General features: G+C 43.7%; 1 protein-coding gene across 7 annotated transcripts in view; it reads right to left on the bottom strand.

The window, feature by feature from the left end:
- The window catches only part of GPATCH8 (G-patch domain containing 8), a 79,823-nt gene extending 56,342 nt beyond the window's left edge, over positions 1-23,481 (bottom strand). For 3 of the 7 annotated variants that reach the window (XM_082194689.1, XM_082194694.1, XM_082194691.1), the window contains exons 1-2: positions 23,328-23,379; positions 1,604-1,678 (exon numbers count right to left, since the gene is read on the bottom strand). Coding sequence is in view for 2 of the 7 variants with exons in the window: in XM_082194687.1 (XP_082050813.1) it covers positions 1,604-1,678; positions 23,328-23,372 (120 nt within the window). In the remaining 5 variants the exon portion in view is untranslated. Of the gene's footprint in view, positions 1-1,603; positions 1,679-21,045; positions 21,077-23,327 lie in introns of all 7 variants that reach the window. The other 4 variants (XM_082194693.1, XM_082194690.1, XM_082194688.1 and 1 more) reach the window with 3 other exon arrangements.
- Positions 23,482-26,381: the final 2,900 nt, after the last annotated feature.

Below are 26,381 nucleotides of genomic sequence, written 5' to 3'. Positions count from 1 at the left end.
AGCCTACAGCCAGTAGTCTCTGTATACAAAGCATTAACAGGGCTGGATTAACTTCACAGGTGAGGTTCCTACTGATCAAGGTGAAAGCCGCGTGGGCTGATCTGCAAAGAGCAACACCGTGTAGAAAGAGAGCAAAATAAGAACATGTAGGAAAGGGCAAGGAGCAAGTGCTGTGTTCTGACAAGGGCCGACTGCAAGCACTAGAATGCTGATGGGGGTCAATTTGCCTTGTCACTCTTGACATTATTACCATACAAAGGTCAATATGCCCTTATTCCACACCTGCAGAGAACAGTTTTTAGACAAACTGCCTTTGCAACTTTGGAGGACACAAAAGAAGAGTAACATCCTGAGGATTCATAGGTTCCAAGGCTCTTAATGAAGATTCCAGGACCCAATGATCTTACACATGGGGTCGTAGGAATTGTTCAACCAATATGTTTCCCTTGTTTGTGTTTGGCACAGGAAACCTACTCAACTCATGCACAGCTTCTTGATGTGGGATTGGTTTAACATTACTCAAGTTACAGAGAGGGCTTGCTCACCTTCTGAACTGCTACTTTAGGGGTGGCCAGCAGGTGCACAACAGTCTCAACTACCATGCTTGCTTACACTACAGCTCATCCCACAGGGTAAAACTGCAAGGGTGATTATGAATTGAGGTGGGGGAGAGAGGTGGAGCCTTGTCGTGCTCTGCACTGCCTTAGAGACTGCTCAAAAGAAGAGATCAGAAGGCAAAAGGCATCTCAGGCTCCTCAAAGAGTAAACACCAAGGAAGGAAGTGGCATAAAATTCAGAGGATGGAGCAGGACAGAAAGTTGTAAAGGGGTCAGACATAATTCTTTTAATCCAGCCCTGAAAATGCTGGGGAGTTGTTTTGTTTTCATTTCCACAGCCTTATCCATAATACTTTATATGTATCATCACATCTTTTTTTTAAACTGCAACTACAATGACATTACAGCCCAACACAAATATTAAATAATGAAGCTCAAAGGGGCATTTAGGCAGCTGAACTACAGCTATTCCATGGTGCGGGGGGAGAACACACAAATGTGGTATGATTAAGAGAGTTCAAAAACCTGACATGTTTAAAAGGAAAAGCAAGCCAAGTGGCTCTTCTCTTTCCTGTCTGTAGTCTCTCGCCAGGAAATCCAGGTAGAAGGAGATTTGCACCAATATTTTTATTAATGCCATAGGCAGTTTTAAAAAGTACCCTATGCAACCTATTTTTACTAAATTCTTCTTAATGCTGCCCTCTTTGCTCTACAGTTTTCTTCCTTGCGCCAAAGAAAATGTGAACTAAGGAAGAGCAAAATATATTTTACTCCTCAATATCCACTCGGGCCATAAAAGAGGTGTTTTAGCACAACATTGTTTAGCACAATCAGCTGCTATAAATTATTTCAATTTGAGGTGAGATAGCTTTTTCTTCTCATTTCAGATTAGATTGATTAGTGACTTGCCTCATTTTTAACGTTAACATAAGACATGCAAATATACTAGAACACATCCCTGAGTTCCTTAATCTAAATGTAAGATCTGAACTTGGCTAGTGGAGCTGCACTTGCTCGGGGCTTGAGAATGAAAACTGATTTCTTACCGATTCTATAGGCTTGTCTAAGGACGCCTGTTCAATCTCCAAGTGGCCTTCTTCATACTGATCAAAGTGATTACCCTGCAAGAGAAGAACAAAATGTTGTTTTCACCATAAAGCACAAACAGTTCTGCATGGTTTGGTGCTAGAAGTTTATAATCAATTGAGGCCCAGACATACAGAACCTCCTTCATTAGCTGATCATGCTGTATTTCTGTATTTGCTCTATGTTACATATATTCTGCGGGATGTGGGTGGCGCTGTGGTCTAAACCAGTGTCTAGGGCTTGCCGATTAGAAGGTCGGCAGTTCGAATCCTTGTGACAGGGTGAGCTCCCGTTGTTCGGTCCCTGCTCCTGCCAACCCAGGAGTTCGAAAGCACGTCAAAGTGCAAGTAGATAAATAGGTACCACTCCAGCAGGAAGGTAAACGGCGTTTACGTACATTGCTCTGGTTCGCCAGAAGTGGCTTAGTCATGCTGCCCACATGACCCGGAAGCTGTACGCCGGCTCCCTCGGCCAATAAAGAGAGATGAGCACCGCAACCCCAGAGTCCTTCACGACTGGACCTAATGGTCAGGGGTCCCTTTACCTTTTACGTATATTCCATATAGGGTATATATATCCTATATGGAATCAATGGAGATGGACAAGGAAGGGATCATGGGCATCATTTTCAGTGGGGATGGGGGGTGATGACTTGATGGTAGAGCACCCAGACATTTTCAGAATTGTTCTAGATCCTCAGAAAAAGCACAGGCATGGCTTCTAAACTAATTTGCCTTCATACTGACATAATGAAGAGCCTGCAACATTTCAAACCATTTCAACTGCAGCTTTTGTTGGATATTAAATGTCCTGAGATCACCTGACATTTCAATATTAGCTGCTCAACAGCAAAACAGACAGCTCAGTATCAGCTGAAGATGTACCATATGTTCAGAATAGTAAGGCTGTATTATGCTTTTAGGCAATTTTTCTCCCAGAAAATAGGCAAACTGAGCATTTTTAATGGGCAAGCTTCTTTTTTGTTCAAGCCCCAAGATGAAGAGAGGTTGAAAAAAACAAAAACCCCAAAGCTTGCATTATCTCTTTGAATACCATGCTTCATGCACTTTTTAAAAAAAGTAGAGTTATTTCATCATCTGTGAACTTACAGCTCCAAGTTAAGAACAGAACCTTGCACCTTTTCTTTTTTTAAAAAAGGAACAAGGTTCCTAGTGTTTTAGATACACAGAAAAAGCTTTGGGGAAATGTGTGCACCATGACCATGGCAATCTCAAAAACTGGAGGAGGTTAGGGTGGAAAACAATACAGTCATACCTCAGGTTACAGCTGCTTCAGGTTGTGTTTTTTTGGGTTACTGACCGCCAAAACCCAGAAGTACCGGAACGGGTTACTTCCGGGTTTCCGTAATTGCGCATGCGCAGAAGCACCGAATTGTAACCCACGTGTGCACAGATGCCGGTTGCGAACGCTGCAGGTTGCGAACATGCATCCCACACAGATCACGTTTGCAACCCGACCGTCCACTGTATTGAGCAAGCCTGCTGGTATTTTCTGTGCGGCAGGGGGACACCATTTTCAGCAGTTTCCTATCAATAACTGAGTCCCTGTGATCCTTTCAGCCTTAAACTGCTGGTGGTTCTTTAAGATTAGAGGTCAAAGGTTGCTCCTTAGGCAACCACCACCATGCAACTCTCTTTAACACTGGCCTGTTTTCTTCCTCACAAAGGTGCTATCAGTGTTGTTCTATGGAAACACAGAATAATGCTACAGGCACTTTTGCCCATCCCATCTCCCTCCCTTCTTTTGAGCATGCATGGGAGAGAAGAGTAGTTGAAACCCAAGCCAAGTGAAAAGAGGTCTAAATACCCCTTGAACCTTTATTTTACCAGACTTGTTTATTTGACATTGCAGCAGGTGGGTAGGCAGAGTAGAGTAGAAAAAATATAGCACAGTAGCTTCTATGAGGTTTTGCCCCACGCACGTTATCACGGTTGACAAATCTGTAATATATAATCTTTAACATTAATCTAAATTTGAGGGTGGAGTCAAGCATCCGAGTTTCTATTCAGGTAACACGTAAGACCATCTTCTGTCTCCACTAGTTCCCAAAAACTTACACAAGAGAACCAGCAGCCTATTACATGAATCTTAATGACTGTACCCAGAAAAGTAAGCAAAACCCTCATGATGCAGAAGGGATTGGAGGTGTTTGCAGAAAAGTTTGATTATTCAAGAGCATTCATATTACAGTCTGGTAACTGTGGATAAATGCTGCTCCCATGCAATTCTGGATCTTAGAACTAGGATTTGAGGGAAATTTAGGGCAAAATAACAGCACACACACACACACAAAAAAACCAGAACATTGTGGCAGAATCCAGGACCAGGAAGAAGAGTCGGTGGAAGAAGATTGGAAGAAATTTAAAGATTACTTGTAAAATTAATGAATGTTAGAATGATGTTGGATTGAAATTAAGTGGTTTCTAGCTGTAATGCTAAGAGAATATGAAACAAAGGTCTATAAATGGGTAAAAGCTTAATGGTAAGGATTTGCTGAACTAATAAATTTAAGTGGAATACAAAAAAGGGAGGTATGAGGAGGTCCGGGGAAATAAGCTTAAGGAAAATAAGAAACAGAAAATTAATGTGTTTTTAACTGTTTTTATTTTGCATTTTTCTTTTTCTTTTTCCATTTTCATTGTAACGTATGAAAAAATCTTAATAAATATCTTATTTTTTAAAAACAAAAAACAGAACGTTGCACCACAGCTCTAAAAAGGCTTTCACTGGTAACCAAGCACCCTGTGAGATTATCTTTGTCCACAAAGGGTCAAGCTAAATGGCTCAGTTGGCCTGTTTATCACGTTTAACTGCCAAAATCCCAGACAACAAAGGCAAGAATCAGCCTACGTGACAGGCCCCTCGAAGTTATTTCCAAAATAAATGAAGCACAACATGCTTTTTGCTTTGTGGTGTAAATGCATTCTGCAAATTTAAGCAATGCAGCTGCAGGTTCAGCTCCAAAAGTAACAAGACCAGACCAACCCTCTAGCCATAAACATCTGGCTATTAAATCTACTCTGCTGCCAACCTATCAAGCACGCAAAAACGCTGAAATTTACAAAGGGAATCATTCCTGCTTTTGACTGCTTTATACCAGAAAGGACAGGCACTTAAAATGTACAATACTTGACCACAACAAGCCTGCTCATTAGTACACAAAGTCTGTGTATGCACAGAAAAACAAAGGGACAAGAGACCTGGAAAATGGAAATGGACAGCTACCTAGAGAACTGGCACAAATGCCTTTACTAGCACCCTTCTCCTTCCTAGAAGCAGGCCTCATGCCAGTTAGGTACTTTCAGCTCCTTTCTGACACAAAGCATTAGCAGAGGCTGGGGAGAAGCAGCAAACAGCAGTAGCATCACCCCTCTGCTTCTGTTCAAGGTTTCCACCTCCCTTCCAAGCCTAGAGCTGTGATTTTATTAACAGGAAGACAGGCAGAACATAAAAAATGTAATGCATATCTTGAAGGAAAAGCCCCAGAAAGGGACTTTCAAATTCTTACAGACACCAGACTCAAACTTTCAAAAGTCTAAACAACATAGACACCTGGGATCATGCCAATCCTGCTTCTCGCAGCATGCCATGCAATAAAATTGCAGGCATCTCTTTCCTCCATTTCTGTTTCTATAGTTAAATGTGAGAAACCAGATGTGAGTACCATTTTGCTCTGCTCATATGTTGGTCCCTGGACTAGAGTATGCAGGCTAATAGGGACCAGAGAGTCTTAAACTGCATTGCACTGATCTTCTAATCCAGGGGCCAGCAAACTTTTTCAACAGGGAGCCAGTCCACTGTCCCTAAGACCTTGTGGGAGGCCAGACTATATTTTTTGGGGTGGGGGGGGGGATGAACAAATTCCTATGCCCCACAAATAACCCAGAGATGCATTTTAAATAAAAGGACACATTCTACTCATGTAAAAACACGCTGATTCCCAGACCATCCGTGGGTCGGATTTAGAAGGCGACTGGGCCAGATTTGGCCCCCGGGCCTCAGTTTACCTACCCATGTTCTAATCTTAGGGATCAGAAAACTGATTGAAGAAAGCTCTACAATGAAGGCCAATGGATTCGCTCTGTGTGGGCATCCTGCTTCTCATGTAGCTTATGAAGAATAATCAGAGCCAACCAAGCTAAGATGCTGCTGGGACGTGGAAAAGGTCCTCTAAATAATGTCTCTCTACGTAACAAAGCTCAACTCCTTTTCCATTTATCTTCTAAAGTCGCAATGTGAAGGGCACATGACTTAAGAACACCCATCTCTAATCATGTACCTCTAATAATGTAAGGAGAAAGAAGTGCAGAATAGGTCTTTCTTCCTTATCCTCCAGGTTATTTAACCTTAGAGCAGGCATAGGCAAACTCGGCCCTCCAGATGTTTTGGGACTACAGCTCCCATCATCCCTGACCACTGGTCCTGTTAGCTAGGGATGATGGGAGTTGTAGTCCCAAAACATCTGGAGGGCCAAGTTTGCCTATGCCTGCCTTAGAGTGCCAGCCTTAGAGTGCCAGCTACTTTAAAACCAGCACAGCACTATAGAAGGTCCTGCCTGGTCCCAAAGATCCATGAAACTTAATTCTGTGGGTCCAAAGAGGCTCCACATATGTTCTTCTTGAACAGAAGCTACTCAAACAACCCCTGAAACTTCTGCATGGGTTTCTGATATGGTGTGAGGGTCAATTATTCAAAGAAATCTAGTTGGAAGCTCCACCATGCTAAAGCAAGCACTTGCCTGGGCTTGAGCTGCTTTGAGTGCTGACAGCACATGCCCAACTAACCCCCCACCCCACCAGAGAACTGGTCTGTGAAATGGATGTTAGTCAGCCATTCTAAATGCCACTGGCAGCCTCCCTACTTTCAGACTGTAATTACATTTCTAGGGTACTTCAACATTTGAAGATGCTCACTTCAATTCAACAAAAACAACTCAGTGAATAGGTTGGGAGCCAAATGCAAACTTAAAATGCCCATTTTCATGTATATTTATTTAGGAGAAGCTAATAATTTACCTTTCAAATGCATTGACTGTTTAAATTAGAAAATGATCCAGAATGTTTTCAAAGGAAGAGATTCTCTCAAGGGCAGAATTCAGCATTATAATTAAGCTGTTGCAAAAGCCAGGAGATTTTCTTTTGTCTGCTGGAACAGGGAAGCATGCTCAGCTGTTCCACCAGGGTCTTGATTCCCCCCCCCCCCTGGAGTAAGGCAAAAGCAGGAGAGATGTCCACTGCACAAAGGAACATCCCTTATTTGAAGAAATTGTTCCTTCATTCATTACATTACAGTTTCCACAGAACTGAACTACATTATGCATGTTAGCACTGTACATCTACAATACAGACTCTTGCATAGAAAGATCTCTAAGGCAAAATCAAATAGTTGCTATCAAACTATGAGAATCAAGCTATTAATTCCCCCCAAAGCTCCAGTTCTACATGAAAATCCTCAAGGAGCTGGAAAAAAATGAAACCCTGGAAGATTCATGAACTCAACAGTGTTTTGATTCTATTCAGAAAACTTCATTATATTCTAACATGGGAGTACTTGTAAATGATAGAGGAGAAATGTAATACTGATTTAATTAGATACATCAAGTTTTCTACATCGTATATCATATACAGTGACCATTCCCTCTCCTTTGGGGGGGGGTGTCTAAATTCTTTAAGGCACCCTCTCTCTTTCCTATCTATCACATCAATCTATTAAGTGAGACATCACAGAAGTTGTTTCCTACAGAAACCGTCTTGTACCCCTTAGAAGCAGAAAGCTTTACGCTTGAAGCAAACAGCAAGTTCAAATGAGCTATGACTAGACAATGCACCCCCAGAGCTAACTCACATTTGAAATTTCACAGCGATTGCTGTGAGGAACATAGTATAAAAAGGAGATACGTGTCTCCAACAAGCAGTGGAAAGCTGCCGGAGACTCATGGCCAACTGTGGCAGCCAAGTACACACATGCCTTGTGTTCCTGGGTATTTGGGAATGCCTATCTCCCCTCCACATTTACCATGGCATACACCACTCAAACAGTGGCGTACAAAGCACAAATTGCTACAGGAGAAGAGAGCCTTGTCTGCAGTGGGAGCAACATGAACTTAGCATACTTGCAAAGACCACATGCCTGTTTGTGGCTTAAGACAAGGTACAGCTGCTTTTACAGAACATGCTTATTAATAGTGTTACGCAGGCTAATCTTCTGGGAGGAGCTTGGCAATGGGGTGGGGGTGGGGACTTAATTCTCCAGCTTCGCTGCATCCTCGTTGAACCACCCAGCAGAAGTTTTAGAGCAGTGAGAGGACTTCTTAAACCACAGAGAGGTCGTCTGGAAACTTGGCAGTGCCAAGTTCTGTAAACCACCTTGAGGGCAAAGACTTTGACATCCAGTCCAAACACAAAGCCACAGCTTCTAGTGGAGGTGTTAAGGAACCGTTTGTTCAGAATTCCTAGGATGTTTCAGCTAGCATGGCCTGATGGTGCAGCATGCATGTCTGCAGGGGTTAGGCCAAGGGTCCCCAACCTGCGGCCCATGGGCCAGAAGCAACCCACAGAGGCCGTTTAACCGGCCCACAACCCGCCCCAAACTGAGCCACCCGCTCGGTGAGTCCCCGCGCACTGCACTAAACCAGCACAGGGTGGTGCGGGGACTGTCTTCCACGGCTCCAGAAATCGCTTCTGCGCATGCCCAGACACCAGAAATCGCTTCTGCGCAGGCACAATTTTCAGCGTCTGGGCATGGGCAGAAGCAATTTCCGGTGCTGCAAACATGCGCAGATGCGATTTCTGGCATCGCGCTGCGCCGGTCCAGCCCATGGAGGATCTCCATGGGAGTAATCCAGCCCATGCCCAGTAAGCCTTGCCGACTGCTGCGTTAGGCCAACCACATGCCCTCTCAATCCATCTTTGCTACCAAGATCTAGCAGAGAGGTACTGATTGAGTTGTTCTAGGGTACAGGGTCATCAGCATGACACCAGCAGATACAGAGGGACCCACAGGAGCCTTCTCCGACTTCCCCATACCTCCCCTTTCTGCATTCCAATTCCCCAATAAACCGAACTTTAACTCTAGATCATCTTGTCTACAACATCCCTTTTCCACATCAAAGCATCCTGTATGTAAGCATAGCTGAAGGAAGCCAAGTGTATCTGATATATATCTGTGCAAACATCTCTTGAAAGCCTCCACCAAAATATTGCACTGCTTTCTTGGGCAGCTTTTGGAACAACAGCAACACACTGTTAACATGTTCAGTTTATCATCCACTAAGCCTCAAAGCTGTTCCTGAAAGAGCAAGAAAGCTGCTGAACCATCTTGCTTAGAGCCTTTCAACAGGAGTTATGCTTATCAAGGGCATTTTTAGGCAAGTCTTATTTCATATCACAGGAAAGGGACCATGATACATGATCCACTGGGTCTCAACAACCTGTCTCTTGACAAGTTATACTTCTAAAACCTAGTCTAGACCAGAATTTCCCAAACTTTTCCTGATCGTAGCTCCCTCCCAACCTTGTTTCCTTCTTGTGCCCCCCTATGGGTGTAGCCGGGGGGGTCAGGGGGGCAGCTGCCCCCCAAAAAATAAGTAGAAATCAGAGGTTCTGTCCACCACCAAAAAAACCTACCCGCCAAAAAAACCAACAATCCTGGCTACACCATATTTCAAAAAGTGATTTTAAGCTTTTTTTAGCTGTTTTCGCTGCTTTTTCTATCGCATTCCCATACATCCAGGTTTTCCCTGACCAGGCCAGTAAATCCCACACATGGTATAACTGTTAATCAACTATACTACTTCAGACTGTGGGTGGAAGATTGCCTGTGATCAATATGCAAAAATACCTTTGTTTGGCCACTGACATCTGATACTCTGACTCTTGCATGCTTGCCCCAGTATTGGAGCCTGCTGCATCTCTCCTATCTCTCCTGTCATTTACACTTACCTATTATTTTCCTGACAGAACAGCCAAACAATATTTGGACACTTCACAGAGTAGACAAACCAGTGATTAAGTAGAATGAAACGAAAGTCAGAAGAGAATCATCACATTAAAATTATATCTTTTTTATTTTAAAACGTCGGTTCTATTATGTGCCTACTGACAATAAAATAAATTGGTTTAAGTGATATCTGTATGTAATATAAATATATTTAACTTTATACTCTGTGTTAAAAATATTTTCTAATACATTTGTGCATACTGCATTCAGGCATCGGTTAAACCAAATTCTTAAAATCTCACTTTTACAGCAAAGGTGAGAGATGTGAGAGAATGTACAAAAGGCAAGAAAACATGGCTTTTTAAGTCTCAATTTTATAAATGGCAGTAGATCATGTATCATATTTCTTATGGTACAAATTTAGTACAAATACATTACAATTTAGACTTGTCTAACACCTCTTGGACATTAACTTTCCGTGTCATAAAAGGACACTGTTCTGCTCTGCAGCTACTAGCCATTGCTTCCAGAGTGTTCTGGACACTTATGTCTTCAAGCAAGTGATCTTGCTTTGTGACACTGCATGAGCAGATAGATTTCTCTTTGGTGTGCTTCATTTTACAAACACTCCCCCCTAAGCAAATATGAGGCATGCAGGCTGCACAATCAAAGGCAGTGACATATGGTCCTGGGAAGTGGAAAGGCTCTGTTTAGTCGCAGGGATGTTTTTTTAAAATTAAAAAAAATCTTACAAAATTATCCTACTGTTCCTCAACGGAGCCCAAGGCAGTGAGCATGATTCTCCTGTGTCCTTGGCAAATGACAAGGAAAGTACCACAACACCAGTGTTAGAAACTGGGACAGGAATGCTAGGAGCCATGTGGCTCCTGGGACCTAGGGTGTGGGTGCCAAAACGAAATGGCTAATAATTTCAGATGCCTTCCCTATAAACAACGAAGTGAAACTCTCTTTGATATATTCTTCTCCCTGGTGGTGCTCAACTGAAGACAGTGTGTACATCCACTAAAGGAGCAACAAGATTCTGTTCAACCTGGCACGTCTCTACGCCAAGACAAAAGTGTAGTGGGCCGTTATCCAAGAGATGATGTTTGCAGATGACGCAGCCTTGACAGCACACTGAGGAAGCTCTACAGCAGGGGTAGGCAACCTAAGGCTGCCCACAGGGGTCGTTTAACCGGCCCATGAGCCGCCCCAAACCGAGCTGCCTGCGCAGGGACTCACTTCCGCGATGCCAGAAATCGTGACTGCGCATGCGCAGACACCGAAAAACATGTTTGCACAGACACAAGCGCCGTAAATCACGGGCGCACATGCTCATGCGCACACACAATCCGGCCCACGGAGGGATCTCCACTGGAGTGAACCAGCCCAGGTGAGGTAAACCTTGCCAACCACTGCTCTACAGAGACTCAACTGTTTTGCCCAAGCCTGCATGGAGTCTGGTCTTACCATCAGCCTGGGTTGCCATCACTCCACACATCAGCAATGGTGACCACATGCTTGAGGTGGTAGCCATTTTTATCTACCTGGGCTCCACCATAACCAGCAACCTCTCCAATAATGCTGAGCTGGCCAAGCATATGTGAAAGGCAGCTATGGCAACAGCTCACCTCTCCAAAAGGGTATGGGAGAATATGATACCAGTGACGAACACCAAAATGAAGGTCTACCAGGCTTGCGTGTTGAGCACGCTGCTTTATGGAAGTGACCCACTGGCAACTAACAATTGTCAGGCGCGACACCTCAACGCCTTCCACATGCGCTGCATCAGGAAGGTTTTTGGCATCCCATGGCAGGACAGAGTTTCAAACATATGTGTGCTCTCCCAAGCCCACATTCCCAGCATGAATGCGTTCCTGTCTCAGCGACATCTATGCTGGCTTAGTCATGTCCACAGAATGGAAGATGGAAGGATCCTCAAGGACATGCTCTGTTGGGAGCTGGCTTCAGGCAGCAGTCCTGTTGGCAGACCAACTCTGCATTAGAAAGATATCTGCAAACATGACATGAAGGCTGGCAACATGAACACCACCTTGTGGGAATCCTTTGCAGACGACCACAGTGCCTGGTGACAGCCAGGTTGTGTATCCACAGAGGCCAGAGGAATGACCACTAGGAGGAGCACAGAAAGAAGAAACGCCATGGTACACCTTCATCGGCACAACCGGACACCTTCATCTGCCCCAGCTGCAACAAAACATGTCTCTCCCATATCAGTCTCTACAGACACAGCAGTTGCTGTACCTCTCCGGCAGTTTGACTTTACCCTTGAAGGTGCATTCTTCCACTGTCTCCTGAGACAGATGGATGCCAACCAACTATTGGTAGGTAGTTTATTAGTCTATGGAGGCATGTACTTTAGAGCATTATATGGCATAATTTGCCACATCAACTTGTCTGCACAGCAAGATCTTCCTCAGAGGCTCTTCTCTGGGTGCACTTACAATCCAAAATAAGGTAGGCAGCAATAGAGAGATGTGGTTACCCCTTTGTGAAATTTTCACTCCAGGGAGGCTCACTGTTCATATATCCACTGGTGTACATGGTTCTCCCTCCCATTTAATTCTCAGAAAAATCCTATGACAGGTAATCCAGCACCTTTTTTGGTCTGGAGGGATTAGAACCCAAGTCTAGTCTGAAACTCAAGCCAACATATTAGCTCCTTTAGAAATGTATTTTTAAAGTGTCTTTCAGGTATACTAGTACCATTTTATCTTCCTAGGCTTTTAACCTTTGATTTGCGCTTTTATTTCTGTTGTGACTGTTCTTAGTACACTGGAACCTCTACTCATGTACGGAATCTGTTCCAGAGGTCCGTTTGTGAGTCGATCCGGGTTGCTGGGAGAAGCGCCATTCTGCGCATGCACATTTGGCGGCAGCGCTGTTCTGCGCATGTGCAGATAGCAGCAGCCACTTCTGCACATATGCAGTTGGCAGAAGCCACTTCTGCGCATGCGCGAATCACAGCAAACCCAGTATTTACTTCCAGGTTTGCTGTGGTCGCGAGTCGGATTGTTCACGAGTAGGGGTGGTGGTACGTCAATGTTCTACTGTACTGCCTCTTTTACTGTTGCCATTTTTTAAAAATTAATTACCACTACTTTATTGCATTTTATGAATTGTTGTAAACCACCCTAGAAATTTTTGAAAGGTGTTATGTGTTAAATTAGAAAACTCTTATATCCTCTTCAGCCATTAAGTTCTCTAGGAATAAATTCTATTGTTTCACCATTCCTTTTCCCCAAAAAACCACTGTGAAAAGCACCTAGAAATCTTTTTAGAAGCAGCCTGCTACACAGTGGTGACTAAACTCAGATTTTCACCTGAACCCCACCCTCTCCTGCCACTGTCAGCAGCCTTTCCTCCATTCTCAACCACTGTGGCTTCTGCCTACCTTCCTTTCCCACATCTAAGAAGCCAAAGCCAAAAACTTCCCTCCTTTTCAGAATCTCCACAGCCTGCTCTTTGCACTCTGAATCCCTAGTCAACAGACCATCACCTCCTGTTTAGTCTCTTCTTCCATGGGCATCTTGCCTTCTAGCTGTACTGTACCTCCCTATTTTATTCTTGAGGTTCATCTTTAGCCTCTGTGCTGCTCACTTGGGTTTCTGATTTTGCTCTACAGCAGCTTCAATTCTTCATGAAGCTTTCCTGGCATTATCCACTCCCTTCAGCCTGTGCAAATCCAGCTTGTGTTGGCTCCCTTTGTTTCCTTCTCCCACGCCCACCTCTGTGTCTTTCTACTATCATACACAGTGCCTATACACAATGCTGACACAGTTCCTCTTCCTTTGCAAAGCCTTTCTTAAGCCACCCTCACCTCACTTCACTCTCCTAGCCCATCCTCACTGCTCAATAATCAAAGCCTGTCTCTGCCTCTCTTCCCTGCAAACGTTATTGCCTTGCCTATTAGACGGAGCTGAAAGCCCTTCAGTGGGAACTGGTTGTTTTTAAATTCTATACAGCCCTTAAAACATGGCTTCACAAATGCATGGAAGAGGGGGTGGACAGCAAGAAAAGAGCTGGAACAAATGAGACAGTCATAACATAGCAGAAGAAACATGGGAGCTACAGCAGGAGGTATCACTGATGGAGAGGCAATCTGCTTGCTCCGCACCTGTCCCCTTCAGTCAGTTTCTTTGTCTTTGCATACAATAAAGGTGGAGTGGGGAATGATTGCCCTACATTTCAAATCTGCACTACAGCAGCATTATGTGAGCTTCAAAGAGTTTTGCAGCTTGACCTACTCAAAATGAGGCTTGGGTACCCTTAAAGATGGGGTTATAGAGGAAAAATCTTATCCAAGAAAGCAGCAAGATTCTCCTACAATCCTAAATCTGTCAAGATTTACCGTGGCTTATATATGTGTGTGTGTGTGTGTGTGTGTGTGTGTGTGTGTGTGTCCCTCCCATTGTCTAACAGCGGTAGCCTCAGGAATACAATCTTCATTCCGTTACGTTATCTGGGAGGAAACAAATAATGAGCAATCAGGTTTCGGTTTAAGGCTGCAGCAGGAGGCAGCTTTCCTTTCTGCTGTTATTACACATTCTGTCTCTACAGTTTGATCAATGAAATAAGGCAGAATGAGGCCTGACACTGCAGTAAGAGGAATCCCTTGCAAGTCATTTGTGCATGAAACCTGCAAGCACAGAGAAAACTGCACAACCCAAGAGCTCAGTTTTGGGATGCCGCTCCCAATGCACAGCCTGAATGTAAAAGTGCAAACTGTTTTGATGTTTATAGTCAAAGGTATAGGACAACTGCTGCCCTCCCCCAAAGCATAGGGGGATCTGGAACCAAGCAAGAGAGGAAGCATCATAGTCTAGGCAGGAAAAGCTCAGTAAGTCCAACTGAGCCACATACAGACAGAATCTGGATGGCAGGGGAAGTCAGCTTGCTGCTGAAGGTTCGATCCAGTTATTAGTGGAGATGAGATGCTGAAGGCTTGTCCGTATGAGAGCTTATGTTGAATCAATAACCCCGGAACTGTTTTTGGCTTCATCTTTCTTTAAACAATTCAGAGATCATCCCAAGGCTTCTGCAAGTTCAGAGCAAGGAGATTAACTGAAAAAATCTTACTCTGCTTACTAAAGTGAACAGCTGTGGGGCTAGTACCTTTTGTAGGTGGAGCTCAGTGCTTCTTAGAGAAGCTACGGATCCTGAAAGAAAGCTAGCAAGGGTGTGTGTTTGAAGCACCCTGGAATTTCTGGTTGCTTAGGCAAGAATTGTTCTGAAGACAGCAGGCCCTGGATCGGTAAACAGGCCCTGAGTATACAAAGGATAGCAAGTGTGTACTTATGAACTACAATGAAAAATGGCCCTGAGCTGAAGGTGAAAAAAGGACTTAGAATCATAGAATCTTAAGAGTTGGAAGGGACCCCAAGGGTCATCTAGTCCAACCCCCTGGAATGCAGGAACCTCAGCTAAAGCATCCATGACAGATGGCCATCCAACCGCTGTTTAAAAACTTCCAAGGAAGGAGGGTCCACCACTTCTCGTGGGAGTCTGTTCCACTGCTGAACAGGTCTTACTGTCAGAAAGTTTTTCCAAAGGTTTAGTCGGAATCTCCTTTCTTGCAACTTGAAGGCATTGGTTCAAGTCCCACCCTCCAGAGCAGGAAAAAACAAGCATGCTCCCCCCTCCATGTGACAGCCCTTAAGATATTTGAAGATGGCTATCATATCTGCTCTCAGTCTCCTCTCTTCCAGGCTAAACATTCCCAACTCCTTCAAGCGCTCCCCGTAAGGCTTAGTTTCCAGACCCTTGATGATCATCTTGGTTGCCCTCCTCTGCACACCTTCCAGTTTGTCAACATCCTTCTTAAATTGTGGTGCCCAGAACTGGACACAGGATTCTGTGTGGTCTGACTAAGGCAGAATACAGTGGTACTATTACTTCCCTTGATCTGGACACTATACTTCTGTTGATGAAGCCTAGAATAGCATTAGCTTTTTTTGCTGCTGCATCACACTGTTGACTCATGTTAAGCTTGTGGTCCATCAAGACCCCTAGATCCTTTTCACATGTACTGCTAGTAAGCCAGGTGTCCCCATCCTATATTTGTGCATCTGGTTCTTCCTGCCTAAGTGCAGAGCGGGCCTCAAGTTGCTGCACCTTCTCTTCCAGCATGACAACCAGCTTACACTAGCTACAAGTGTACTGTTGCTTGTTCTCTGGCAGAATGACAAACATGCCACAGGTGTTACAGGTCACTGCAACAGCTCCCTTGCCCTCCATGTCTCTGGTCCTTTGCACACCAAGAGACAGAACTCTGGGCCTTCCCCTTAAACGTCCTTGCAAATGCCCCTGTATGTGAGCTCTGGTTGCAAGATCCCAGGATCTGCACTGAGCTAAGCTTGACTGCTGCTGGTTGCTAACTCCTCCCTCAGCCTGGCTTCCTCTGAGCTGTAACTCCTCCCCCCCCCTCAGATCCTGTGTTCCCACATAGCAATCAGCCACACATACCCTCAGGCTCCAAAAGACACAAGCTCATTTTTAAATATACCTTCCTGAAGAAACCAGAGGCCTTTCTCCTGGGCATGGTCGGCCAAATGGTGCCAAAGAAGGATAGAACTTTTTTTTTTATGTATGCAACAACAGCAGCAAGAATACTTATTGCGAAGTATTGGAAGACACAAGATTTACCCACCCGGGAAGAATGGCAGATGAAGTTGATCGACTATATGGAACTGGCGGAAATGACTGGCAGAATCCGAGACCAGGGAGAAGAGTCGGTGGAAGAAGATTGGCAAAAGTTTAAAGACTATTTACAGAAATACTGTAAAATTAATGAATGTTAGAAAAATGTTGGAATGAAGTTAAATGGCTTTAGTAGAAATGTTATAAGGAACTAAGTATAAATAAATTAATAGAGTATTAAAGGAAAAAAATAAGGTTAGAATGTGTCAAGATAATTATAGGATAGAAAACAGAGGAAGAGGGAAAGGAATTGCTGAAACAATTAACAGAAGTGGAATACAAAAAGGGAGGTGTGAATAGGTCATTGAAATAAGTGAATGAAAGATAAAATATTGAAATTGTTTGATGTGTTTTAAACGGTTTTTGTTTTGTTAGTTTAATGTGTTAGTGTTATGTAGTGTCTTTGTATTGTGTTGTCTTTTTGTGTGTGTGTGTGTTTAAATTGTTGGAAAAGTAATAAATATTATTTTTTAAAAAAAAACCAAAAGACACAAGCTCACTCTCTTCAGTCTCCTCCAGCAATCCTTGTCCCTGTTTGCCAGGTCCCAGGATCTGCACTGAGCTGAGTTTTACTTGTGTGGAGGCAAGTTTGAGAATCCTTGAAAGAGGTAGGATGGATACAGCTTTTTTAACACAGAGATGAATTTAACTCTTTTAATCAGCTGGTGTTATCCAGAACCACTCTTAAGCATTCACACAGGAGTGCCCAAACCGGTTCTTTAACAGATAGTCAATGGGGTCACATTCATCTCCTCTAGAGTTTGGTTCTCTTACAGAAGAAAAGAGAATGCAAGGCAAGGACCAACTTCCTTTGTGGGTAAAGCTTCCCTGTTGAAGGCAACTCACATTTGCCTGGTCACCTGCAGGATGTTTGCTAGCCTGCTTTTGACTCACTGACCCAGTTTATGTTGTGATTATATAGTTTCTGAAATCAAGGTTACATGATCTGTGGCCAGCATATTTCCAAACTTGGAGACTCTTGAGAGTCCTATGGACTGCAAGAAGATCAAACCCATCCATTCTGAAGGAAATCAGCCCTGAGTGCTCACTGGAAGGACAGATCCTGAAACTGAGGCTCCAATATTTATGGCCACCTCATGAGAAGAGAAGACTCCTTGGAAAAGACCCTGATGTTGGGAAAGATGGAGGGTACAAGGAGAAGGGGAAGACAGAGGACAAGATGGTTGGACAGTGTTCTCAAAGCTACCAGCATGAGTTTGACCAAACTGCGGGAGGCAGTGGAAGACAGGAGTGCCTGGCGTGCTCTGGTCCATGGGGTCACAAAGAGTCGGACACGACTAAACAACAACAAATTTCCAAACTTGCTGGCCTAAAGGGATTTTTCACCCGCGATTTGCTGATGATACAAATGAAATACCCCATTCCCTTTTAGGCACTAATCATCAACTTGGTACATGAGGGCAGGTGGGCTAGTAAGTTTTGTTGCCTTCTTTTGTAAAGGTCACAAACATGTGTTTAAGAAGAGAAAGACTAGAAGAAGTTAATTTTTAGGTGGTAAACATTTTCAGACTAGGCAACAGACTTTGCAACAGATTACAACGCTGTAACCCAGAAAGCTATTCAGAATTGATGGTAATGCCTCGCAGACTCTGCAGAAACATCTGGCATGCATGACAAAAACAGACAAATTAAACACATTATTTCCACGCTATCTATGTAGTTGCAGGGTGAATTTAAGGTAGGAATATAATGGGAGGAAGGCAGACTTTCTTCTACAAGGTCCTAATACAAGCTGTTGCAATATTCTAGCAATATTCCTGGAATCTCACTGTGATTAATATTTTGCTTTACAGTTATTATATAGTGCCATCGATATAGTAGATGCTTTAAACAATAAAATAAGCAAAAGCAGTAGACCCCTCAAACAAGGAGCTTACCTCCTCAATTTTAACGTTGACGGACACAATATAAGGAAAAGCAAAATGATAAAGATGGGGGTAACAAGGCAGGAATATTAATACATTTTGTTACATATACAATGCATGAAGAATTTGCAGGAGAAAAACACAGAACCAAGTAAGTTTCTGGTGATTATCCAGACACAGGAAAAAGTAAAGTAGAAAGGACAGGTAGTAGGAGACCTTTTGTGTAGCTTAGGGTGGAAAAATGAAGGTCAAGAACAGAACTATGAAGAGACACAGGCAGGCTATAGAAAAGTTTAAGCTTCCTATAAAGGCATACAAGTAACTTTAAATAGTTCGAATCATTACAATTTTTCTCCATGCATTAGCGTACCTTACAAACATATATTGCAAAACCTTATCAGAAACATAATTCACCATAATAAATGCAATGCTTAGAAGACCCAACACATATGACTGAAACAAGATCCTAAATCTTTGATTTCAAATACACTATACAGTACTCAGGATAAAGAAAGAGGCGTCGAAAAACTGACAATATTTATTAAATTTGATCATATACTGTATACCACATCCCAAATTCCAAACAACCAATTTGTCACTGAGGGTAGATTCTCTCCCCACCTGTTTACTTATAGTGAATAATCGTTCTAGTAACCACTAGAAGAAATTAACAGGAAACAGGGAGGGAGGGAATAGTAGTAGTATTACTGAAAGTTGCTTAACAGATAAAACCATATTACAATAGGTCACTGGCAGTTCATATATAAAGATGATTCGGCAAATGCTTTGTGCACCTTAGACTATACAGTATCATTTTGGTGATGAGCCAACTTCAGTGGCTCCCTGTCCATTTGAGGCCGAATGCACAGTGCTGTTGTTGACCTTTAAAGCCTTTTACGACTTGAGACCAGAGTACCTGAAAGATTAATGTGTGGAGACTAGCCATGTCAGCTCTGTTCTGCCTCCATAGCCAGAGGCAGTAATGCTTCTGAATACCCGTGGCTGGAAGTCACAGGAAGGGAGTGTTCTTGTGCTGCTTACCAGTTTCCTACAGGCATTTAGTTGGCCTGATCCAGCAGGCTGTTCCTATGTACCAACCTAGGCCATAAAATCATCTTTTGAAGACCTTTTTAGGGTGCCCTGCCAAGAGATGAGGTATGACAGGGGGATACTGGGGAAAGGACCTTCTCAGTGGTGGCACCTCAGCTACAGAATGCCTTCATCAGGGAGGCTTGTCTGGCACTTATCATTGCTTATCTATATCTTTCTCTATATTTTTAATGATATAGTGGTATTATAAATTAATTAAATAAACTAAATATGTTATTTAGTGCCAAGAAGATACCTTTTTATTTTTATAAGCCTTTTAATCTGCTCTAGTCAGTTTTATCTTTGCAACTTTTGGGGGGCTGCTTTTAACTGTTATTGGTCTACCTTACAGTTTTGGTTTTTTGGTTTTTATTCTTGTTGTAATCCACCCTGCAAATTTAGTTATAAGGGAGCCATGTATATGCCTTAAGTATATTACATTCCTTTGTCGGCAAGGTGACAACTAAACAACAAAAATATTACATTCCTAACATTAACGACTGAGGATCATCATGAATTTAAAAACTTATATAACATTATTGTTTGTTTGTTTGTTTTACAAGAGAGTCTTAGCTCAGTCATCCTCTGATGCCTCTTCCGTTATTATCACCACAACTTGTGTCGCTGTACCATCTCTCCATTAAGCATGAATTTGCACACACAGAGCTTCTGCTTAAAGATTTCGTGAGAACTGGCTAACTAAAGATAATTAAATGCTTTAACACACCCACTCAAATCCTTGCCACATTAAGTACAATGGGATCTTCTATTAGAATAAGCGACACATCTTTTGCTACGTTTATACAGCTTGATAAATATAAATGGTCTTTCTTTTGCTTTCTCAAAACAAAAACACAATGCTGTGGTTCTCTTTTGAGAAAACACAGAGAACCCATCTAAGGGAACCAGTTAAAAAGCAGGCATGACTGGAAAGTAAAAAGGTAAAGGTAAAGGGACCCCTGACCGTTAGGTCCAGTCGCGGACGACTCTGGGGTTACGGTGGTCATCTTGCTTTATTGTCCGAGGGAGCCAGCGTACAGCTTCCAGGTCATGTGACCAGCATGACTAAGCCGCTTCTGGCGAGCCAGAGCAACACACGGAAACGCCGTTTACCTTCCCACCGGAGCGGTACCTATTTATCTACTTGCACTTTGACATGCTTTCGAACTGCTCGGTTGGCAGGAGCAGGGAGCTCACCCCATCGCGGGATTCAAACCGCCGACCTTCCGATCGGCAAGTCCTAGGCTCTGTGGTTTAGACCACAGTGTCACCCGCGTCCCTATGACTGGAAGTAACCTGGGGTAAATAAGCTCCAACTAGAATTACGAGGCCATTAAAGCCTCATGAAGTAGAGCAATTCAAGAGAGAATTTTTTTTGGAGGGGACTTCCAAGACAATTTGACCATTACATCATACCACAGAAGTGGCAAAATAGCTACCTAAAAGATTAATATGCGGATGCAGTATACTCCAGTCCAGTATACAGCCCCTTAAGTATACTACTTCCATCACTATACTATATTTCAAAGAGAGCAATCCCTCAGACTACTGGATCTACAAGACCAGAGTCAAATTTCTAATCAGCAGTTAATTATGTGGACCCTGTCAAGTCACGCTCCTTCTGTTACTTTCCAAATTAAGTGCTTTATAAGTTCCTCTGTTTGCCTCTAGCAAGAACTAACCCTATACCTTGATGGTGTTTTCAAAAGTTAACTGTTTAATTGAAACTACTTCTTTAAAAAGCTTACCAGCATCCTACAATCCTGTGCAGCATCTCCCCTACGGAGGACAGATAAGAGGGGTGGGGATGGGGGGTTAAAGAAATAACCATTCAACTTGAGGATAAACATGGCTTCTTCAGATCTAAAACAAGTTCAGACGCTCCTACTGCTGCAGAAAGGACTTCAAAAATGACTTCTGCATAGGCAGACCTTGCACGCCAGCCCCCATCAGACATCTTATTTCACAATTATCTGTGCTAAACTGTATTTTCCATGCACTGTCCCAGTTACCTTGAATATCCCTAAATCCCTCTTAATCGGGTTGCTGGAATGACTGCTATTTTCATATAGCACTAAAAAAGGAGCTGAAATCTAACAAAGCAAAACAAAAAACACACACACACAAACCAACAATATTGTGCATCAGTCAGAATCTATCCGCTGACCCAAATTTTCTGTTAACCAGGATATGCAGCTGTAATGCAGTACTTCTGAGGCTGCAAAAGGGTTTGTTTTCATCCAGATAACAGAAAGCCACCACCCCAATATTTATGCATTATTCAATGCTTTTCCACAGTGCTAGTATGCTATAGCAAAGATGCCCAAACTTAGCAAATGCCAACTATTTTTAAGAGGCAGAAATCTGAACGGTGCAAATGGACAACGTAAGTTTGCATATGAACGTTTATTTCCAAAGGAACAGATTGTGTTTACTTCAAGCTTTTGCAGCCTATCAAGAAGTAATTTGCAAGGAAGGCTTCTGTCAAGACACCTGTCTAATATTATGCAACATGCATAATTATGATTTTCCTATCAAATTAGGCCATCACCATGAGACTCAGTGACCATAACCATCTGGAACACCCATCTAAAGATCAGCCACTACTACTAAAGCATACCAAACACAGTATCCTCAGTAAGTCCAGTAACTGACAATCTAAGCTACCCCTCTGTCTCCACACTTTCCCCTTTGGGGCTGGCAGGAGAGCGACAAAAATCGCAAGGAGAATCCTGAAGTTCCCATAGAACTTCACTCTCTCCAATTTCAGTGGATACAACTGGAAATTATACCTCAAAATTGCCTGTTCAATTATCGTCTAGCCAGAAAAAAATAAACAACAGCCAAAATAAAAAGAGGTGCACGCAATCCTTCATCCAGATACCTGCAGGGCAGGGGTGGTATTGAACAGAGCTCTGACAGCTGGGGCTTGCTTCCCCATCCTCATTGTTCCTCTGTGTCAAGAAAGCAAGAGTCAGGTTAAAAAAAAAAGGAGAGTTGTCCTCTTAATGTAAAGAGATACGACCTCCCCCACACTTGACCGGTCAATATGGCCAGGGCCTTATTTTTCTATCATGTGTCGCACAATCTCAACGTTTCATTTTCTGTACTACCATTCTACCTCCTCAAAATAAAAAAGGAGACCCTTAGACAAGACACCCAAAGCACCCACCAAAGACAAAAAACAGATGTTCATATTTACATGAAACTTGTGTGTGAGCAGAAAGGTAACAAAACTCCCATAGTTGAGCTAGGGGCACCACGCACACACAAACACACCATATCCCTATCTACAGGAGGGAGTTACACAATAAAGAGCAGTAACTGCCTGAAGACTCTCATTATTCTAGACAACCTTTTTTTTTTGTCCTCGGAGAGTGACAAGGAGGGGAAGGACGGGAGCATCGTAAACTCGGTAATCCTAGGGCTGGGGGGCGGGGAACAAAATAGGTACTTTCAAATTAACCTCCGATATTAAAAGTCGGGGAAAGGCGGCGGAGTAAGACGTGGCTGATCCTCCCTCGAAGCCCCCCCCCCAAAGACCTGTTTTCTTCCCCGGATCTCCTATGGCAACGGATAGGAACGGCAAAACAGGGAGTCGCCTCGCCTTCCTTGCTGCTGCTGGTGGAGGAGCAACACAAGGGAGCGCATCCCTCGCCATCCCACCCAAATCCTTGAAGGAGCCCCAGATTGGAGGAAAACCAGTCTGGGGAGAGGGGGGGGGGACACCAGGCAGCCCCACCGCACCTGGCTGGGAGAATGGCGGGCGGGGGGGCAGGAGCCAAAGGGGCAGGATTCGCACACATATCTCAACATCCAAACAAGTTTTTTTGGGGGGGGCAGATGAAGGACCCCCTATTAGGGCGAGGCCTCAGCAAACCTAAGCTGGGGGAGGGGGTAATAAGGGGGAAATTGGGGGGGGGGGCTTCGCCACTTCCCGAGGAGTCAAGGAAGAAGAGGGATTCAAAGAGGCCAAGAGCCGGCTTCCCCTCTCTCTCTCTCTCTCTCGCCGCCGCCGGACATCGGTTACCTGGAAGTCCCTGTCCTCGTTGAAGCGGGAGAACCTGTCCGCCATTTTGCCTCGGTTCGCCTCTACCTTAGTCAGGAGACTGCGACGAAGGAAACGGGGGCCGTACGCCGCTCGACGTGCGCGCGCCCGCCCGCCCGACGGCGGGTCTCGTTTCGCTTTGTGCGCGCGCGCGCGCGCAGAGAGAGAAAGAGCAAGAGACGCCTCAGAGAGTAAAAGGCTTAGCGGTGGCTCTCGACTTCCGGGTTCTCTTCGGCCGCCTATGGAGGCAAGCCGGGGTTTGAGCGGAGGGGTGGAAGTGGCTGCAAAGGAGCTTCTTCTCGTTCTAACTCGGGTCTCGTTCCGAGTAAGGGAATATAATTTAATTTAATTTTTTTTAAGCGCAACAGGCAACAAGTCAACAATGCGCCAGTTGTGTTTTTTTTTTGCACGCGGCTGGATGCCGCGTTTGGACTGCGAGAAGGAGGATTTAAATAGATTGGCCTTTGCTGCAACCTCGGGGGTGTTTTGTGATTTCCGGCCGAAAGAGCTTCAGCCCCACATGGCTGACCTACAACAGAAGCGGTGGTCTGCCTTGCAGGGCTGTGGTAACCCCCGCAGTCTGCAGCACTATAACGTCAGCAGAAAAATAGAGCAGTTTCCTGGGGCTGGCAGGGTGTTTATATCTTTTTTAAAATTTACAATTTAGAATACTCATTTTAGCATCCTTAAAATATCAATGACTTCCCTTCTCTTTCCATGGTTCATTCCATGGTGTGTATCTGAAGAAGTGTGCATGCACACGAAAGCTCATACCAAGAACTAACTTAGTTGGTCTTTAAGGTGCTACTGGAAGGAATTTTTTTATTTTGACTATGGCAGACCAACACGGCTACCTATCTGTAACTGGAACCATGGTTCATTCTGCATATCATAAATCCCTGCATATTTTACATAAACGAAACCATTCAGTATTCCATTATTACATCCATCAAAACGCATTTACACTGTTGGGTTTATCTTAATGCTGCCAACGTTTTCAAGTGTACACAATTTCCCCCCATGTATTCAATAAACATTTTCCAGTCTTCTGTAAACATATGTTGTTCTCTTATTCTATATGTTAAATCTGCAAGCTGCGCATATTCCATCAGCTTAAATTGCCATTCTTTTTTTAGCTGGGACCTCATGCGTCCATTGCAGGGTGTGTGTTTTTTAATATTTAAAATTCCATAAAATTGCTTTTTATCTTGAGCTGGAAAGGAAACTCATGTCCAGTTATGCTGCCTTTTGTCAGGGGAGTGGGGATGGATGGATGCAATCACCCAGTCGTAGTAGCTATGCTTAAATCCTGGGTTTTATCATTCGTTTAATTCATAATTGAGTATGGCTCGGGTCCAAGCTATCTGAAAGGCTCTGTTCCCTTCATACGAACCTGACCTGTTTTGAGAATTTTGGGGGGAGGCCCTTCTCTCGCTCCTGCCATCGTCACAGGGACACTTGGTGGGGACGCAAGAGAGGGCCTTCTTGGTGGTGGCTGCTCCCAGACAACTTGGGAACTCCTTCCCTAGAGAACTTAGACTGGTTCCCTCTGAAGCCTTATTTACCTAGGGATCCATTAGCCACGCCATCCCCTGGACCTCGGAGGGAACAAAAGTACCAGGAAAGCAAAAATCTTCTTTGGAGAAAAGAGTTTATTGAAAATCTGTGCACAGAGACAAGGTCTGTACTCAGAGACAACCAGCTGGATAGTTCCTGAAAATACACTGGCTGTAAAGCAAGTCACTTCAGCACACTTTCTTATACCCGCAGACTTCCCCAATCGGCTAGCAAATATTGCTTGCTAAACACAAAATATTGCCTGCTAGACATTCCTGTCTTTCTGCTAAGCCAAGCACTCCCTTCCACCTCCTTGTACACGTGTCTTCTTTTGCTAGCTAAGCTTTCCCTTCGTATCTCTTCCTATTCTTGCATTACTAAGCAGAAGTAAAACAGCTTGCTAGTGGGTTTTAGTTACCAGGAAATGGACTTTTGCCCTGCCAGCCAAATTTAGCACAGTCACTGGCGGCGTGCTAACTGTCTGGCCAAAATTTGCAGAAGTTGCAGAAGTAAGATTTCTTAGGTACAGAATACAAAGCACAGAAAATATTGAGAGAAACCTTTCCCATCTTCCTTTACCTCCTTGTTGTTCTTCTGCCAGTGGGTGAAGACCTTGTTCCACCAGGCTTTTGGAAACTCACTGTTTTAATGAAAGAGCCGGCACCGTGCTGTCTTTATTGTAACTTTCTGTATGTCTTAATTCCATTATGGTTTATAATTATTATTATTATTATTATTTATTATTTATACCCCGACCACTCTGGGCAGCTTCCAACAGAACACCAAAATAAAATAACCTATTAAACATTAAAAGCTTCCCTAAACAGGGCTGCCTTCAGATGTCCTCTAAAAGTCTGGTAGTTGTTTTTCTCTTTGACATGTGATGGGAGGGCGTTCCACAGGGCGGGTGCCACTACCGAGAAGGCCCTTTGCCTGGTACCCTGCAACTTGGCTTCTCACAGTGAGGGAACCGCTAGAAGGCCCTCGGCACTGGACCTCAGTGTCCGGGCAGAATGATGGAGGTGGTTTATATATGTTTTTAATAATTACCCCTCCCCTTATATTTCTAAGGTGTTCTTATTTTATCTGAACGCCACCTTAAGTCCCTGTCAGGGAAAATATAATATATATAGATCATTGATCTGATTTCTTTTTCTTTTAAAAGACTTCAAAATACCCCTGGAGGTTCTTTTGTTGTTGTTGTTTTTAAAAAAATCTCTAATATACTCCTCTATGAATCAAACCCAACACCACAGACTTCAGAAATCTAATCGGGCCTGAGAATCACGACAGCCAGGGCTGTGTGTGTGGCTTTTCGCCCAGCTCCTAATTCCCAGTTTTCCCGCTAGTTGCTCGCAACACATTATACCATGGGTAGGCAAACTAAGGCCCGGCGGCTGGATCCGGCCCAATCACCTTCTAAATCCGGTCTGCGGACGGTCCAGGAATCAGTGTGTTTTTACATGAGTAGAATGTGTC

This window comes from Podarcis vaucheri (assembly GCF_965113315.1).
Source record: "Podarcis vaucheri genome assembly, chromosome: 13".
NCBI classification, from domain to species: Eukaryota; Metazoa; Chordata; class Lepidosauria; order Squamata; family Lacertidae; genus Podarcis; species Podarcis vaucheri.
The sequence above is the reverse complement of the archived record's forward strand: the minus strand, read 5'-3'. Positions and strand labels throughout refer to the sequence as shown.